This window comes from Callorhinus ursinus, unplaced genomic scaffold (genome assembly GCF_003265705.2).
Source record: "Callorhinus ursinus isolate GAN/ISIS: 27379988/994484 unplaced genomic scaffold, GSC_fseal_2.0 scaffold59, whole genome shotgun sequence".
Taxonomy (NCBI): domain Eukaryota; kingdom Metazoa; phylum Chordata; class Mammalia; order Carnivora; family Otariidae; genus Callorhinus; species Callorhinus ursinus.
In genome coordinates this window covers 3457611-3476682 of record NW_027397121.1, presented here as the reverse complement: position 1 = coordinate 3476682, position 19072 = coordinate 3457611, and the positions used below count along the sequence as shown (strand labels likewise).

The window sequence follows — 19072 nt, the reverse complement described above, 5'->3', positions numbered from 1 at the left end:
CAGCAGCAGCACAGCAGGGCCGTCTGTCACTTTCCTGCCTCCACTGTTTGGTGGAGAGTTCAGAGCCTGAGTCCTACATCCAGCTCGGCACAGGCTCCCTTGCCGTGTGGCCTGGAACAGCTCCCATCTCTGCCTCAGTTTCTTCCATTGAGCGGAGATAAAATGCTGTGGGTGGTGAGATTTTGATATTAGCTGGCAACTAATGTGAGGGCGTGCTCGCTTTCTCATGTACATACTCCCACTTCGTGTTTACTCATCTCGGGGCAATCAGGTTGGAAATGAAGATCATCAAGGGCTCCAGTGGCACTCCGAAGCTCAGCTACACAGGGCGGGATGACCGGCACTTTGTGCCCACGGGCCTCTACATCGTCAGGACGGTGAATGGTAGGTGATGAGGGATGGTTCCCTGCCCTTTCCCGTGGCCGGGATGCCTGGCCCAGAGCCAAAAGCTGCCTGCTGAGGGCCATAGTAGCCAGCCTGGCATTTCTTGGAGGTGTATTTTGGAGAGGTGGGGACTGCGTTTCCCCCTGGGGATTGGGTTGGGGCTGGGGAGAGAGGAGCCCAATTGGTCTGTGCACAGATGGTATCCTCACGGCAGGAAAAGGGCCCTCTCGGGGGGCAGCAGCAGTTTCAGAAAGTCAAGCTTGGCATTTCTTCCTTGGTCCCGTCCCTTTCTCTTCAGTGCCCTCTGGTTAACAGAGCCCTTGCTTTGCCGGGCTCCCAGAGTTGTCACCCTGGTGGGGCTGCTGAGAAGTAATTATCTTAGTTGTCCTTCTTGAGCGTCTTTGGGCTGGTGATTGAGGCTGCATCCTCACAGGCTGTTCTCTGCCTGCTTTTTGGGAGAGGGGAATGGAAGAACAGGAGTGCAGGAAGAGACACCCCTATGTTGGTCTGCCTCTGGCCCCCATGAATAATGAATATCCTTTATGACCTTTCCCTCTTCCTTCTGTCAGAGCCGTGGACTATGGGATTCAGCAAAAGCTTCAAGAGGAAGTTCTTCTACAACAAGAAAACCAAGATCTCTACCTTTGACCTCCCTGCAGACTCCATTGCCCCATTTCAGTAAGTGGCCCTCTTCCATGCCTTCCCGCTCTGCAGCATCAGGTGCTACTGCCAGGATACCAGCCTTCTTGGGGCATACCCCAAGTCCTGAGAAAGATGGCTGCCCAAGCAGGGGCTCCCCTGAGCATGGGCCGGGTTCCTCCCAAGGGTGGGGATGTGGCCCCCTTCTGGGTAGAGGCTCAGTGAGACGCAAGGGATGCCAGGACCTGCTCTGATGGTTGGGGATCCTCAGTGGGCAGGGCCTCATCCAGGCAGGGCGTCTGCCCCTTGGAGCAGCCACTGCTTACGTGACTTTCCGGTACCGGCCTGATGGTGGGAACGTACTGAGGGCCTGCAGCCCTGCCCCTTGGGACCCAAGGTCCTAGTCATCCCTCATGAGGACCCAGTGTCCATGTGCCAGATTGTTAGTCCTAGGTTTTGACAGTAACCAGCAGCCCTGATATGCCTATAATTAGCCACTGACACTAGTTTCTGTCGCCACACTAATACTGTTTTATTAAAGCAGCACAGACAGATAAACCAGGAATATCAGTAATTGTAGGAATCCAGTTGGACACAATTAGCAGCAGCAGCTCTTTGTTGGGAAAAGCTGGTTCCGGAAGTCAGGAAAGAGGAGCTGGGGCCTACTGGTTACCTTTTGGCCGCCAGAGGGAGGACCCTCACCTGGAGTCAAATGTCCCCCCCCCCCCCCCCCCCCGATCCAACTCTGAAGAACCAACCCTCTAAATCACGGTCGCCGGGGCTGGGGTGGTGATCTCTTGGTCCTGCTCCACCTGGGTACAGCCCTCTGACCTCCTTTCTCTTCCTTCTCCCCAGCATCTGCTACTATGGCAGGCTCTTCTGGGAGTGGGGGGATGGCATCCGTGTGCATGACTCCCAGAAGCCCCAGGACCCAGACAAGCTGTCCAAGGAAGATGTCCTCTCGTTCATCCAGACACACAGCGCCTGAGGGCGTGGGGATGCCCAGCCCTGCCGAATGACCTGTCGTTCTCTGAGTCAGGGCGCTCTGCCTGGGGCTCACAGTACTGGTTTTTTCCCCTTCAAGGAGAGGGACTGGGGAGTGCAGTCACTGCAGCCTGGCTATAAGGGGTGGGTGGTCTCCTCTCCATTCTCCCTGAAGAACTCAGTCAGGGGCCTTCAGAGGACTCTCACGTTCCTTCTGGGACACCTTTTGAACTTCCCTCCCCGGAGATCTGCCTGCCAGGGCTCAGCCTGAGGATGTTGCTCCTACAGTGGGTTTGAGGTCAGGGCCCAGGGAACGTGCGGCCAGTGGAGGACGTGTCAGAGAACAGCAGGGCCTTGGCTCTGCCCTTCTCTCTTGTATCCTGTAGACTCACTTTTCTGAGTTCCGTGCACTGCCCCCGAGGGCGGCCATGCTCCTGCTCTGCCCAGCTTTTTATTGGGCCGACCCTAAGTGGGTGTAGGCCAGGGGCAGCTGCTGTACAAATCAAGGTTTTGTTTCTTTGAACTTGCTCTGTTTTGATGTCAAGTTGGAGAAGATTTTGCCTCCTGCCCTGACCCCTGTCCGGGTCTTCCCTGGAGTTCTTCTCAGCCGGACCTCTGATAGTCCCGCAGGCCGGGAAGGGAGGCATGTGGGCCACACATCCCTGACACTGCATCATGACACAGGTAGTGTCTTGGCAGTGGGTGTGACTGCCTCCTGGGGTTGTAGAGCCTTCCTGGGCCCCATCCCCTTTCGATCTGAACCTTGGGCAGCTCTAGAGGAGAAAGCAGCCTTGAAGACCTGCCTTTTTCTATGCCCCAGAGCAGTGGCGCCCTGGCAACACAGGGTACCTCTGGGGTTGGGTCACACCTGGCCCTTTGGCAATCATGGCACCCCCATTTGCCCATGGCACCCACCTTGCTAACCCCTCCCTTTGTTTTTCTTGCCCAATAGGAAGTACAGTCACTTTGTTTGTCCTTCTGTGGTCACTCCATTTCCTCTGTCTTGGCAGAGGGGGAAGAGGGGAAGCTGGGCAGTAGCTTTGGGTGGGGGAGGGCAGCTGTGGTCGTTTTTAATGGGAAATACCTCTCAGATGCTCCTAGGGGCTCCCTAGAGCCCCATCCCAGTGCTGGGCTGGTTTCCATGGAGATAGGGCACTGAGACTCCCTGTGAGGTTGCAACTGTATCCGGGGGGAGGGTCTCCAGCCAGCACCCAACCCCTCCCTCCCCAGGTTGGCGGCAGCACGGCTGAGAAAGCTGTATTTCCACCCAGTTCTGGGTGTTATCGGTGTGTCTTGCAGAATCTTGGATCATTAAAGATAAACATATTTTTAATGCTTGTGTGGCTCTGTGCTGGGGGCTATTGCTATTTGTCCTTGGTGCTGTGTGGCCTGGGATTGGCTTGGATGAAACTGCTTGGGCTGGAGGAGAAGTGGGGGAAGCTCTGCTTAAGAAGAGGGGGAAAAGCCGGTTGGTTTACTCAGAACCTGTGCAAGTTCCTGGGCCCCGCAGGCCCTGCTGCTTGCTTCCGGAGGGGGGCCCTGGAAGGGTCCAGAAATTAACGCAGCTCCTGTTGAAAGCAGGGACTGGAGAATGAATGAACCTACAGCCCAGGGGGGCACCTTCCCCCCTCCACATAAATCACACGGCTCCATGGTGGCACCGTGACAATCCAGGATCAGTCTGTGTGACTAAAATAAGAGGCGTCAGACCAATTAGTGTCACTAGACCGGAGAAAGAGAGGAAGGGAGAGACGGTTTCACTGACCCCTGGCCAGCCTCCCCTCCGTTCTGGGTCTGCACGGGGGGTGCTGGGGGGCTGTGCTTGGGGTGAGGTGTGCAGGTGCCAACGGCACCTCCCTCTCGGCTCAGGGCTAGAGCTTCTCCACCAGCTCCACAGCTCTGGTGCTGGCCTCCCACAGCCTGCCTCTGCTTGGCTCCTTCTTTCGCCCTGGCCCTGAGGGTTCTTCCTTGATGTCTCACAGCCTAAGCTTCTGGGGTAGCTCCTTTCCTCGTTTTCACTTTCTTAATTGGTATAGTGTCCATGCCAAGCCCTACTGTGCTCTGCCTTGCTCCAGCCTCCCACTCCTGACCCTCCTGGTCCCAGGGCTGGGAGCACAGTTGGTGGGAGGGTACGTGTTTGCTGCTCTTGGCCCCCACTCCAGTCGGCCCTGCCCCTACTGCTTCTCCCAGCGAGCCCTGCCTGATTTACTGGCCACTGTCACCATAAGTCTGGTCATTACCATGGTTCTTGCTGCCCACTCCCTCTGCCAGGCCTCACCAGCCCTGTTTGCCTCTTGAAGATGGATTAACTCCATGCTCCCATGGGACCTCCACATAACCACTTCAAGTCTCCAGTCATCCTCTGTGCACAGGCTGCACTTTTTCTGCCATAATTAACAGGCAGTGGCACTGACTGGAGGGCAAGACAGCGTGTTTGGGGGGCAGTGGGCAGGGGGTGCCATGCCAAAGCCCTGGAAATGGCTCCCAGAATAGTTTTGGCTTTAAAAATGCTTTCTGTTGTCTAACTCTCCACTTAAGCTGGGGACTCACCTTCGCAGTGTCCCTTCCCCCATCCTGAGTTCTAAGCCAAGCATTTCCCCTTGAACATCTTCCTTGATTCCTGAGTGCCACCCCCACTGCCCTCCAGCTGCAGTCACACCTTGACATTTACTCAGCAGACGGGAGCAGCCTGGCTGTTCTTTATTGCCTTTCCCTTGGGCTGAGGGAGGAACCAGCACACAGTCCTTCTGGAGACCCAGGCCCCACAGCAGGACCAGGAGGCGAGAGGGGCTGGGCTGACAGGAGGCCCTGCTCCAGTGTCTGGGTTGGGGAGAAATGCTCCTGTACCTTGGTTGTCTTGAAGCTTATGGCCTGGTTGGTGGTGACCAGGGGGCCAAGGGGAAGCCTGTGCTGACTGTGTAGAAATCTGAGGCTCACATGGTCCAGTAGGTGTAGATGAGGGTCAGGAGGATGAAGATGGCCACAGAGAGCAGCATGTTTTTCCGGTTCTCCTGCCGAAGCAACTTTAGCTCCTTCTCTGGGAGAAAACAGGGTGGTGAACAGGTAGTTGGGGCCCATCTGCTACTCTCCTCCGCCTCTGCCTCTCTGGTGAATGGGTGTACACGCTGTTGAGAGCAGAGGTGTTCCCGCCCAGCTTCTCTACTTCCTTATCCACAAAAATGACTGTCCTCCTTGATCTGCCCAGATTCTCACCACCTTTTGGCTACAGATCCTGGCCCAAAGGAATCCCATCACCCAATGCTGCTCAACCATTTTTCTGCAAACGCAGTGGAAGTTGAGGATGGAGTGTGTGAGGGGGTCATCAAAAAGGCCACACCTGATAGCCAAGCTAGGTGTTGGCATGGCATCACCAGGTGAGTCCTCTGGCCTGTCACTGCCGGTGGGGGGTGGGTGTGGGGTGCTTCATGGTACTTATCCTTGCAGGGGGTCTCATCTGGCCAACTAGAAACTCAGGGCAGCTGGGACTTTTTGGGCCCGACACTGGAGTAGGTACAGGGTGGGGCCACGCCATTGGTGCTTCCGGTCTTGCCCCCTGCTGGGCATCCAGCTAAGCAGGAACCAGCGACACTAGAAGGCAGGGAGTGCCCACAAGGTGGTCGGGCTCGCCTCTAGAGGAAGCCAGTCCTATTCTATGGCCACAGGGCATCTATTCATCCCCTTGTGTGACATGCAGGTGGGCAGTACTATGCTACCTCTCGGGTGAACTGAGGGCTGGTGCTGCAATTATAAAAATTGCTAGGTTTGAGACATAACGGATATCCCTTCCCTACTTGTGTGGACGGGCAGATACCTGTACATCAGCTCTAGGCAGGCCAGACAGACTGGGGCCCAGGTAGGGGGGTGTGTGCACACACATGTGCTGTGCATACAATGTTGATTCAAACTCGTCCCTCTGGGAGATCCTCCATCATGTGGACTGTTCTGGGGCTGATTCTTAGCAGGTCTGCTCTCTCAGGGGGAGAACAAAACCAAGAAGTCTGAGGAACCTCTGCAGACCATCTTCCTCTCAGGCTTGCTGGGGCAGGGTTGGGGTAGGGGTGGTAGTAGCCACCCTCCTGCTCTGCCCCCAGCGCCCAGAAGGTGGCAGCATTGCTCCACCCACATAGCCCCTCCTTTTCCTGGGAAGGAGTGTGAGGTGGGAGGGGAGAGGGGGGCGGGGGAGGACGGATCTCCCAAGTCTGGGGGGATGTGAGAGTCTCTTCTGGACCTGACTACAACCATTCCCCTTCATCCCACAGAGGAAGAACAGACCCATAGGCCTCTCCATCTCCCCTGGAACAAAGGAACAAACCTGCTCTTCCAGGCTTACAGTGGGTTCCTATAGCCTTGGCAGAGGAGCGGGGAGGGGGGCAGAGGGGATGGGAGTGGGTTGTGGGGTGGGGGGGGCGGCTCCCTCCCAAAGAACCCTCTTGATCCCCATGACTTGGTGGGCTCCCTGGGCTGTCTGTCCCCTCCTGACCCTGGGACTGGAGGATGGGGCTGGTAAAGGAAGGGAACTTTCTTACCGTAGTTGGAGGCTTTGTTCATCAGGTGGTTTTTCTCCTTCTCCAGAGACTTCCTGTGAGGGGAGGAGGAGTATTATGGCTCAAGCCCTTTTCCGGCCTGAAGGGCAGCTGACCCACGGGGGCAGGATGGATGAGGGGAACAAGGGATCTCCCGTGGCAAGGGGTAGGGTGAATGGAAGCTCAGGGCCAGGGCCCCAGGATAAATAGGAGGGGATGGGGGAAGGCGGGAGTCCAGGGCAGACACGTTACCTGGCCTCTGGGCTCAGCTCTGCCCCATAGAGCCTGGAGTTTACAGCCTCCAGGTCTCTGCGACACTGCGACAGCTTCTCCTCCAGCCCATCGATCTGAAACACAAGGCGCAGCCGGCAGATAGAGATGGGTGGCAGAGCCTTTAAAACTTCCAAAACAGTTGGGATCCTGGGATGGGGAGGAAGGAGCCTCCAGGAGTCTTCTTGGACCGCGCCCTGCCTCCCCTGGCCCCGGCCCCACAGCTGCTTTGTTTCGCTGTCCTCCGCCTCCGCACTGTGGAAACAGCTCTCCCGGCGGCCCCGCCCCTCCGGACCAAGCCTGGGTTGGGGGCAGGCAGGAGCAGTCCCTCAGTCAGCCCCGTCTCCCCAGCACACGCCCAGATCCACAGGCCTAGCCTAGGATGCAGTGAGGTGCTGCCTTTCCTCAGCGCGCCACACACGGGGGGGATGGGGGGATTAGACGTCTAGGGGACAAAAAGCAGAGGTATTTTTTGCATTGACACACTTCTTAAGGTAGTCTTAAGTTGCTAAGAAGATATGTATTTTCCCATGAGAATCAATAAAAATCACTGAGTGTAAAAAAAGAAAAACAAAAACCGCACAGCTCAAAAGCTGCTTTCTGACTTGGTTCTTGTGCAAAAACATTATCAAGGCAGCTGTAACTTGTAGGGCAAAATAGCTAAGCTCCTCAAAGGCTGGCTGCCAAAGATATCAGTTTTCCCATTTGTTTTGATTATAGTTTCAGAGCTGTGTTCTTGGGCAAACAATGTGAGTTGTAGGAAAATATTCTGTAAAATTTTACTGGACTGGATCGTCCAAGGCTGGTTCCTGGTATCACACATGTAGCTTTGAAAGTTCATCTATCTCATCGGCCACCTCTCTGGGCCTGGATCTGTTCCAGTATCTCTGCCCTGCTGGCGGGAGCCCAGATTTCAGTGGGTGGGAAGGTTCAGAGGGCCTTGTGTCCCTCATGGCAGCTGAGTGAATAGTGCTTCAGGTCCCGGGGATGCTTGATTCTCCATCTGACTTCACTCACTCTCACCCCATCCCTGGGAAGAATAGCAAATATGACCTCTATTTCACAAATGGGAGCCTGGGATCCCCAAAGGGAATGACTTTTCTGAGACAGACTGGAGTACCTCTCTCCTCATTGGCCTCAGCCAGTTCTTTATCCAGTCCCTTCCAGAAAGGCCCCTGCAGAGACGGTAATCAATGATTGCGAGTGCGGATCCCAGAGTCCCAGGTGGGTGTTCTGGAGCCCGTGTCAGGAGAGAGGCACTTGAAGCCTTTTGCCCCTCTCCCTGGCCAGCACCTACCCAGCCACTTCTGGGTCGGCCACTGTGCCTTGTCCCATGCCTGCCCCAAATGACACACCATCTAGTCCCTTCCCTACAGCCTCCGCTGGCTGCCAACTCCAGGTGCAGAAGCAGGGCCCTGTGGGAGGGAGCAACTGAGGAGCCCTGAGTTGACTGCCTGGTTAATTGTATCGTTTCTTTGCTAACTGGCACCAAAGATAGGGCTGTCCTGGGAAACAGCCTCAGCAAGGAGCTGGGGCCTGTGCCTGGGGATAGTAATAGCCTGATGTGATGGTCAGTGGGGCGGGATAAGAGCAGGTGCTTCAGGCCACCACATGGCCCACTTGTCACAGCAGCACATTCAGCCCAGCCCCTGGGGACCGTGCCACCCCATGGTGTAGAAACCACAGGCAGGGCACCAGATTCCACACTAGGTCCCAAAGCTTAATTCTTGAAGTGCTATCTCCTCCCCGAGGCCTTCTCTGCTGCCCTTGGCTGGAGAGGTACTACCTCCTCCCCTTGGCAAATGAATTAGGCCTTCTCTCATAAGGCTGACAGCACACTAGGTCTTCCCAGCTATAAGCGTCCTACCTCACCTTCCTAGACTCTGGGACTCCTAGGGCCTATGGTGTAAACTTGTAGCCCAGGGATCGAGTGCCACCCAGATTGACCCATTCCACTTGTGTATGTGACTGCCTGGCTCCTAAGGATGCCTGCCTTTGTAGCTCCTCTCCTAGAATGGTGGCCATCAGTCTCTCCTTTGCGGTCACCACAAGGCCTGGCCTGCTGCAGTCTTTGTGTGTGTAGCCATGGAGCAGTGACTCAGGTTGGACATGGGTGGGGCTGAGGAGATAGCGACAGATCTAGACCCCTCGTAGCAACTCGGGCCTGAAACCCTCCCTGAGGGCCCAAAGCTCGAAGAAGCTAGAAGGAGAAACAACTACACTTGCACACAGATTATGTGCTTTGTGGCTAACCCAGTGCAAATCTTTAGTCCTAGGTAAGATTTCTTCCTGCAGCCCCTTGGGCCAAGTCCTAGTTCGCATGTCATTCTGGAGAGAAGCAGCTTGGGGATTTCCATCTCTAAACACCTCTGGAAGGCTACCAAGTGCCCAGACAAGTGGTAATTGGCCCAGAACAGGGCTGGGAACTCATGCTAAGCAAAATCTTTAAATTGAGGTTGGCAAACCACAAGTGGCCAAGCCAATCTGCCTTCGTGCTCTGGGCAGGGCCTGCGGAGCTGGCCGTCGGGAGGCCTTTATCTGAACAAGCCCAATTTATCTGCAGTTCCACTGAATATCCCCACTTTCATTTACCACTTTTTAATGAGGCTTAAACGGACGAACACAAATCAAGGTTTTAGGGACTCAAGTTCTAACCTCCCTCTATGAATATTTATGTCCTGCTGACAGCTCTCTCTGATTCCCTTCTAAATAGCAAGTTCCCCCCCTTTTTATAACCCTGCTGCTTGATGTGGGCTGAGTGAGGGGAGGCTGAGACCGTCAGGAAGCTCTTTGGTAGGCCACAAACCCATCCTCAGAAGGTGACCCCGCTGGCGGTCAAACGCCCTGCAACAGAAGCCGGCTCCTGAGCAGCTCCAATAATGGGTGCAGATTCAGAGGGACCCGGCTGTGGCAGGGAGGGGAGGGCAGGATGCACCTTTTAGTTGTGACTGGGGTCAGGAGTGGTGCCTACAGAGTGGGGCTGACTCAAGATGGGCCCGAAATGGGGGAGAGGACCCAGAAAGTGGGCCTTAAAGGCAGCCCCTCCTTGGGTTTTCAGTCAGCTCTTGATGGCATGCATGTGGATTATGCACTTCGCAGATTCCTCAGTGCAAATCTATAGTCTTCGGTAGCTTTCTCTCAGCCGCCAGGCTAAAGGCAATAGAGGACAATATAGCCAGGACAGGAGAGAGGGCACAGGGTTAGGACCAGAATAAGAAGACAGATGTCAGAAAGATTCTAAAAACATACAGTCAGAGCTGGGCAAGGAGTTCGGAGCCCAGGTGCCCAGAAGCCTGAAATCGTGGGTCCTGAGAAGTGTGGTAGTGAGGAGAAGGGGCTGTAGTCGGGTGCCTCAGCTTGCTGCTCACTTGCCCTCTAAAGGACTTCCTTAATTCTGTGCCTCATTTTATTCATGTGTAAAATGAAGTTAATGTTTCCTATTTCAAAGAGCTGTGAGGATGCTATGAGGCAATATGTGTAAGGTGCTTAGAACAGTGCTGAACACGCGCATAGTAATTATGAGTTAAGTAAGTGTGTGCTCTCATTATTAGCAGAGGATGGCTTTCACTGGTTCTTTGGGGAACAGAAAGAAAAGTGAGTTAATGTGAGGTTAGAGTAAGAGAAGGAGACAGAAGTGGGGGTGTGTGATGGAGAGGAATCTCCACTCATCATCACTGGCTGGCAGCAGCGGCAAGGGGAGACCATCTAGCTGGGATATGGCCATCCTCTGAGTCTATGGAGGGGCTCAGCAGTGAGGTTGGGGGGGGTAGGGGGCCCGCAGGGTAGCCCTATCAGAACAGCACTGCCTCTGAAGTTAGCTGGCTCAGAACACAGCATGCTGGGAACCTCCCGTTCCTGCCTGGGATGAAGCTGGGCTCGGCTCCGGAGCCAGCACCAACTTGCTGAGGCTGGGCCTGGTGGCACCCAACAATGAGGCCCGGAGCAGTGTCTAAGGGCAGACAGACTCAGGTGCGGTCTGCGTGTGAATGGGCATCTGAGGAGACATGGAACGGCAGGCGCGGCCTGGCAGGTGGAGACCATGTTTACCCGCACCACGGCTCTGCAGGGAGCAGGGATGTGAAGCCCTGGGACTAAGGCAGAAAGAGGCCCCACCAAAGAGACTAGACCAACTCCAGCAGGAAGAGAAGGTTACACTCTGGAGGCCACAGAGGCTCCCAGGACTCTTGGCCAACAGGCTGGATACAGGGTCAGCAGGCAGGAAGAGTGGGGCCGGCCCAAGAGTGGCTCGGGTACAGAGACTTTCCTGGAGCCATCGGGGGCAGCACTGCTGGCCGTGACCGTCCGCGGCAAAGTGGTAACAGCCGAGGTGGGGACTGAGCCGAGGCAACCCATTCAGGCACAGTGTAGGAGCGAGAGTGGCTACCCCCAATGTAAAGTTACATTACAACATATCCACGCGTTACATGTGTATTCGGGAGACCAAGTGTCCCGTTTTTATACAGGGACAAAGGACACCGCGTCTCTTGGAGACAATGATGAGCAGGTGAAGCACGGCTGCAAAGGGACACGAGAAGTCAGAAAGGTGGTGGTGTGAGCTCTCTACCAGTTAGCAAACTGTGCCTTTTGGCACTTCGCAAAGAGTTGAGGGCTTGGTAGGTGTGAAAACCCACATGCCGTGGTTCAGGGGACTGAGAGGTAGGTGGTGAGTGTGCAGGGTGTCCTGGTAGGACAGCTGGTTCTTCACCCCGAGCCCAGACCATGGGGACTGCTGGTCTGAGCCCAGAAAAGAAGACACAGAGCGGGAGGGGAAAAAGTATATAAGGCAGGGAGTGGGAAGGAGCTGAAGGTCCCAGAGGCCCTGAATCAGGGATCCACGAAGTCTGCACTCGATCAGGAAAGGCCCACGAGTGATTGTACCGCAGACAGGATGAGACCCGCTGCCTTTCTGCTCCATGCACGGACTGGGGAAATAGAGCCTGGAACCTGGTGGGCGGCTTCGAGAGTGGGCAGAAGAGCAGGCTCAGTGAGAAATTTAGGACCACGGAGTCTCCATGGTGGGGGGGGGCGCGGGGAGCGTTTCCTGCATAAGAATGTGAAGATCGGAAGTCAGCCCAGCAGTCGAGGTCCGCAGAGGCCCCACCCCAGCCAAGTGCGGCCACTGATCCTGTTGGCAAGTGCCAAGGGAAGCGAGGGCTTCTCCGTTTCCAGTCACCAGGGGCAGAGACTTCCTGCAGCCCTCCTCAAGTGCCCTTCGGATGCGGCTCGGAGTGCCGCGTGCTTCACGTGCTGTACCTGCCGGTCAGGAGCCCTGAGCCAGCTAAGCAAAATCCCCTCTGCCACCTGACTTGGGGAATAACACCTTATTCTCAGAGCTTTAGGGAAGTCTCCCTGGGGTCCCCTAATGTCATAAAACCACTGTGTTAAGAGAAACTGTAAAATTCGTCTGAAATCCCCGTGAGGCATCTTTTCAGGTGTGTGGAGCCTCCTGGAATTGAAACCCCGAGTGAGGCCTCTTTGGGGATGGTGAACCCGAGTGTCAGCTCACGCACGGATAACTGCCCAGCACACTGGTCAGGTCGGGCCCCACAGGGGTGTAGGGGCCCGCTCCAGGTCTGGCGGCTGCTGGGCCCTCGTGCACAGCTCATATCCTGCTGACAGGCAAAAACCACACTCCCTGCTGCAGGTGCACCCACTGAGGGTGGCTGAATGGTGCTCCCGTGAGCATCTTGACAGCCTGGGAGGTGGCTCCCCACCCACCCCAAGCCACTGTCTAGGACCAGGCTTTCTTCTGGGAAAGTGCAGAAAGCACCCTCAGGACTTAGAGCTCTGGGTTACGCAGGCCACTCTGCTTTCTGGTTTAGGAAGTTATTTCTGGTTTTCCCAGCCTTGCTCTCCAGAGCTTCTGGCCAGTGACTGCCAGAAGTTGCTGGAACAGGTTAACCTCAGGAGTCAGGCAGTGGTCATGGGGCATATCCTACAGCTGCCTGGCCAGCTACTTGCTAATAAAAAGCATGGTGTGGGGGTAGCTAGATGGCACAGCACAAGTCAAAGCAACTTCCAGAAGCCAAAAGTCCATGCAAAACTAAACCACACTACCAGCACCAGCCAACACTTCTATAGCATGCACTATATGCCAGGCACTGTTCTCAGCACCCCACTCCTAGAATGCTCACAATAACCCTATGAGGGGGCAGTAGTATCATCAGTCAGCGGTCCCCCCATCTGCTGGGAACACGCTCCAAGACCCCAGTGGATGCCTGAAACCACAGATAGTACTGAACCCTACATATACATATATATATATATATATGATGTTTTTTCCTATACACATATACCTATGATAAAGTTTAATTTATGTATTAGATACAGTAAGAGATTAACAATAGCTAATAACAAAACAATTATGACAAAAGGCCATATATAAAAGTTTTATGAATGCAGTCTCTCTCAAAATATCTTCCTGTACTGCATTCACCCTTCCTGTGCTGATATGAGGTGAAAAATGCCTACGTGATGAGGTGATATGAGGTGAGGGACGTAGGCACTGTGACACAGCGTTAGGCTGCCATCCACCTGACAATATGTCAGAAAAGGGATCGTCTGCTTCCAGGCTGAGCTAACTGTGGGTAACTGAAACCTCAGAGGGTAAAACCATGGATAAGGGGGAACTCCTGTATTCCCCTTTTGCAGATGAGGAAGCTCGGGCCATGGAGATGAAGTCATCTGTCCGGGGTCACAGGGGGTACATGGGGGGGTAGCTGGGCAGTCCGAGTCTGTGCTGTTAGCTGCCACCCCACATACCGGCCCTAAGCCACTCAGCTCCTGAGAGTAACCACCACTCCTCGTACCCCAGGCTAGGCAGGTTGTGGCAGCTTCGTGTAGGCTACCAATGTCTGCATCAATTCTGCAAGGAGGGACTGTTTCCGTTTTAGAGAGAAGCAAACTCCCAGTGTAGAGATTTTAAGCAAGGTCATGTAATTGGGAAGTGGCAGAATTGAGGGTCTGAATCTGAGGTTTTCCTGCGTCAGAGCTTATGTTCTTTCAAACACTTAAAGCTCTGTCTCCAAAATCCCTCATGAAAACAGTCATGACAAAGAAGGGTTCTGTGGAACAAAGCCATTCCACATCTCAGTCGAAGCCAATCTAAGCTTGTTGATCTGCTTTCAACAGATTCTCTACTCTGAATAATCTGTACAAGGGCTTTGCCTGCTCTCTGTCCAGGTAACAGATACTCTCTGTGAGGGGAGAACCCGACGGAACTGTGCTTGGAGACAGTGAGACGGGAGCAGAGCGCATGTCCTCATGTTGAAGGCAATTACTCCCCCCCTCAACTTCTGGCTTCTCGAACATCCCTGGCACCCTCCCCCAGATTGCCTAAACTGCCACAGCACCCTCCAAAATTCACAGAAAACAGACCGTTTTGAGAAGGAGAAAGGAGAGCTAGGTAGGCTGGAGAAGCCCTTCTTTCCCCAGTGGGCAGCAAGGCCTTTCTTTTCACGTGCCAACTCAGCTGTTTTATCTCCAGCCCCAGCTGCCTAGGAACTGGATTTCTGGAAATTTTCACAAGTCAGGGAGGCCCCAGGACATTATGGGTAAAGAGGCCAGAACACCTGCCCAGATGGTGTGGCAAGAGCGCTGGGGCTTTCCATCTGAGGCCATCAGGCCACAAAGCCAAGTCACATGAGGGTCATGGGCCTCGATTTTCCAGGTGACCAGCCGCAAACCCCAAAGGGCCGATTGGCCTGACGCTGCTGAAGGGATGTTTTCCTGTGGAGGCGGCTCAGGGCTCTGCGGGGACAGAAGACAAAAACCTCCAACCATGTCTCCCCCAATCCTCAGAAGTTTGTCTCCCAGGCTGAGAAGATGAAGACCATAAACCTTCCCAGTTTTTAATCAAGGAACAATTTTCAGGAAAAGCAGAGAGCCAAAGGGCTTGTCATTTCTCTGGAGACTCACCGCCCCCTCCTCCACCACCCCAGGTCAGGCACATGAGGGGCCCTGCTGAAACACTTGCAATGCAAGCTCTGAGACCTTGTGAGACCTTCTGGCGCCGTGCTGAGCAGCTCCACAAGGAGAGCCATGTCAGTCCTTGCCTGAAGCCTTCAGCTTTCCCTGGGCCAGAACGTTGTTTGGGGTTTGTTTTCTCCTCTTTCCCCCAATATATATTTTTTGATAAATTACCAAAGCTTCTTCATCGCTGAAAGGCTCAAAGCACTATTCAAGAACTGGCATCCACCCCATGCCTTGTGAATTCATTAATTAAGATGCTGGCAAACAGCCACTCCACACATGCTGACATCCAGCCGTGTTAGGTAATGAGGTTTTAGTCTCCTGACCCCCGTCAAGTGGAATGGAGCCAGACACAGGCTGCCGAGAGAAATCACCTGCCCAATGGCAACCTGTCGCTTGCGCGTGGCAGCAGGTGAGGCTCATTTAATGGTCAGCGACCCTTGCGGTGTCTGCATGCCATGAGCCCTCCTCCCAGGCCCTGGATGGGTGGCTCCCCCGCAAGGTGGTGTCCAACTGTCTGCCCCAGCATGGCCTCCTAATCTCTGGCCAGTGAACCACTCAACGGGGCCCAGACGGCAGGGGCGAGTGTTCAAGTGCTTCCTCCAGCCACTCAAGCCAATTCAGTAAATATTTATTGATGGTCCACTAAGCTGCTTCTGCCCCTTGTCTTAGAAAATTGGTAGATGCCTCCCAGCCTTGTGCACAGCCTCTTCCAGAACTTGTGACTGTCTTCACCTTTGCGTTGGAGGAGTAACGAAGAGGACGCGACCACCGGTTAACCTGAGTGCGGGACCAGGGCAATCGGAGGCTCCTCACCCTCCATTGACCTTGGAATGTACGTTCTGCCCACTGTTCCCACAATGGGAGCTGTTCCAAGGACACAGCCTTGAGAGACCATGTGTTATGGAGACCATCTGGACAGTATACGTGACTGAACCCAGTTAAGGCCTCTACACAAACTTTGAAGATTTGGCGGGCGGATGCGGAGGTCTATTCTTCTTACTCATGGCCCAAGACAAGCCTCACCTGGAAGTTCCCTTGCTTCCTAAACCTGCCTCTGGAGTGACTTGCCTCTTTCTTGGGTCTCTCTCTGTCGTCCATGGAAGGGGACCAGTTTGCAAACCAACAACTTGGTCCTTCTGCCTCCCTATGCAGAGAGCTTACAGCAGTGGCTTAAACTGAACAAGTAATTACAACGTCAAGGTTCTTTCCTCCTGTGCTCATCCTGCCTAGGTAATTTTCTCCCCTCAATTTACCACCTCTTTTTCTAGTTAGGATTCTGGTGAATTTAAATGACTCCCATTCACTTTATTCCCTATAGCAGAAACTATTATTTGGCCAACACAACACTGATTCCTAACCCCTCTTCCTTTGCCCACCTTCACTACAGAGGTTAGAAAAGCTCAAGAGATGCTTTCCCATACTCATTGCAGCCAGAGATGGTCATGATCCAGTTCTGGCCAATGAGATGTTCCAGAAGTCAGGTGGAAGACTCCTGGGGCAGCTTATGCTTTTCTGATAAAAGGGACAGTGTTGTGGGGCTCCTGGGTGGCTCAGTCAGTTAAGCGTCTGCCTTCAGCTCAGGTCATAATTCCAGGGTCCTGGGATCGAGCCCCGCATCGGGCTCTCTGCTCAGCAACCAGTCTGCTTCTCCCTCTCCCTCTGTGAGCTCTCTCTCTCTCTCAAATAAATAAAAAAAAATCTTAAAAAAAAAAAAAGGGACAGTGTTGTAGTCCCTTTATCCTTCTTCCTGACTTAAAGTTGGGTATGATGACTGGAGCTGTGGCAGCTATCTTGTGAATATGAGGAAACAGCTAAGAGAATGCAGAAATACCAGCCTTGAATCAGCTGAGCTTTTGAACCAATGCCAGTGGCCATTTACCCCAAATTTGTTATGGGGAAGAAGGTATATTCCTATTTACTTAGGTCAGCTCTCTGTACCTTGTAAAGTTTCCAAACTGACAGATTTTTGTACTAGGGGCCAGATCTAACCCAGTTATCCCTCTTAGGATGTCAGCTAAGACAACACACACCTGTTAAGACCCACTGGCTGTTGAAGCATCTAAAGACACCAAGCTGAATGGTCTAGCTGTGAAAGGAAAGTACAATGACCAAGTAACAGCTCATTACTATCAGAGGTTACAAAAACAGAAACAGGGTTTACATCAGCCAAAATCCTATCAGTTTAGACCAAAAATGCAGCCTTTCCCTCCTTCCACACATTACAGTCAGCAAAGCTGGTGATTTCTCATCTGAATGCTCTCTCGTTATTCAGAATTAACTCTCAGAAGCTAAACTCGTAGCCAGTCTTTTCCAACTCTGAGATCTTACAGGGTGGCAAATGAGTTGGAATAAAAAGACCTTGAGAGGAGACATGAGTGAAGGCTGCTAGGGGGTGCCTTGGTTGTTCTGGGAGGTGACTACCCAGGACAGCTGGCCCAAGCCAGCCCTTGGGGTGAGTGCTGCCTGCTTGGTAATTGCTTCATTACAACAAGTGGAGACTGTTTGTAGGTGCTGAGATCACTCACTTGTGGGGGTTTTATTGCACTCGTCAGATTAACAAACATTTTGATTAAATCACCACTTCATTGGCTCTGAGCACATGACTTTTAATAAGAGGACAATATCCACTGCCTCTGAGCATCAGTGCACATTCAATACTCAGATCTGCTGGGGGCAACGGAGGACCAGGTGGGGAGACAGCCAGATGCCAAGCTTTTTCTAAGGTGCAGTTATAGATCTCGAATCTTAGCATATCCAAGCAAAAAGTAACCTTAGAGACCAAGATCACAAATGTAAATTATCTACATTGGTATTGACAGGAAAAAAAAGGGTGAATGTGACTGGTAAAGGCACTAGGAGAGCATATGTCCACCAAATTTAAAACATTTTAGAAACCTGTGTCAGCCAAACAAAAGACATCTGTGATCTGTATTTGGATCACGGTCAATGAACTTATAACCCCTGATGAAATTCAAGGTCTTCATGTTACTGAAAAGGAAACTAAGTCCGAACAAGGGGGCTGGACTTAACCATGATGGAAGACTGCAAAAGAACTATAAAGGCTACTAATAAGGGCACTGTTTGTTGCTTATCTCCACCCTGAGCCAGGCGTGTGCTACATATTTCACACATATGGTCTCCTCAAAACCACACTTGAGTCTGGGAAAGCATCTCTTGAGCTTTTCTAACCTCTGTAGTGGAGGTGGGCAAAGAGGGGTTGGAGACCCACTGGCTGGTATTTTACACATATGGTATCCTCAAAACCACACTTGAGGTTACAAATCAAAACCACAATGAGATACCACCTCACACCAGTCAGAATGGCTAAAATTAACAACTCTGGAAACAACAGGTGCTGGTGAGGATGCAGAGAAAGGGGAAGCCTCTTACACTGTGGGAATGCAAACTGGTGCAGCCACTCTGGAAAACAGTATGGAGGTTCCTCAAAAAATTAAAAATAGAACTACTCTATGACCCAGCAGTTGCATTACTAGGTATTTACCCGAAGGATACAAACATAGTGATTCGAAGGGGCACCTGCACCCCAATGTTTATAGCAGGAATGTCCACAATAGCCAAACTATGGAAAGAGCCCAGATGTCCATCAACAGATGGATAAAGATGTGGTGTGTGTATATATATACACACACAGTGGAATTTTACTCAGCCATCAAAAGAATGAAATTTGGCATTTGCAATGACGTGGATGGAACTAGAGGGTATTATGCTAAGTGAAGTCAGTCAGTCAGAGAAAGGCAAATACCCTATGATTTCACTCATGTGGAATTTAAGAAATAGACGAACACAGGGGAAGGGAAGGAAAAATAAGATAAAAACAGGGAGGCAAACCATAAGAGATGCTGAACTATAGGAAACAAACTGAGGGTTGCTGGAGGGGAGGGGGGTGTGAGGAAGGGGTAACTGGGTGATGGGCATTAAGGAGGACACTTGACATAATGAGCACTGGGTGTTATATACAACCAATGAATCACTAAATTCTACCCCTAACACTAATAATACAGTATATGTTAATTAAATTGAATTTAAATAAAGAATTAAAAAAAAAAGCCACCACACTTGAGGTAAATTGCAATCTGCAGTAGAGACTGCGGGTTGTCCACTAAACATGCTAGGCCCCTCTTCTGCAGGGATTGAGCTGTAGCTGGGCACGTGGCCTCCTAGCCAATGAATGCATTTCCCAGCAGCCCCAGCCCCTTGCAGTTGGGTGAGGTCTCGAGTCTTAGCTCGCATCTTTGCCAATGGCAAGTGGGCACTCTGGGCCCATGATTTTTTTTTTT

At 52.8% G+C, this 19072-nt stretch overlaps 2 protein-coding genes across 5 annotated transcripts in view; one reads left to right on the top strand and one right to left on the bottom strand.

Moving 5' to 3' along the window:
- Positions 1–3340, top strand: part of CMTR1 (cap methyltransferase 1) — a 48158-nt gene extending 44818 nt beyond the window's left edge. For all 3 annotated transcript variants that reach the window (XM_025862321.2, XM_025862322.2, XM_025862324.2), the window contains 3 exons: positions 272–384; positions 954–1062; positions 1879–3340. In XM_025862321.2, the coding sequence (XP_025718106.1) occupies positions 272–384; positions 954–1062; positions 1879–2011 (355 nt within the window). In that variant the 3' untranslated portion in view covers positions 2012–3340. The remainder of the gene's footprint in view (positions 1–271; positions 385–953; positions 1063–1878) is intronic.
- A 1333-nt stretch (positions 3341–4673) lies between these two features.
- Positions 4674–19072, bottom strand: part of CCDC167 (coiled-coil domain containing 167) — a 17532-nt gene continuing 3133 nt past the window's right edge. Inside the window, exons 2-4 of one of the 2 annotated variants that reach the window (XM_025862325.2) lie at positions 6783–6877; positions 6534–6586; positions 4674–5044 (exon numbers count right to left, since the gene is read on the bottom strand). In XM_025862325.2, the coding sequence (XP_025718110.1) occupies positions 4941–5044; positions 6534–6586; positions 6783–6877 (252 nt within the window). In that variant the 3' untranslated portion in view covers positions 4674–4940. The remainder of the gene's footprint in view (positions 5045–6533; positions 6587–6782; positions 6878–19072) is intronic. The other variant, XM_073884871.1, reaches the window with a different exon arrangement.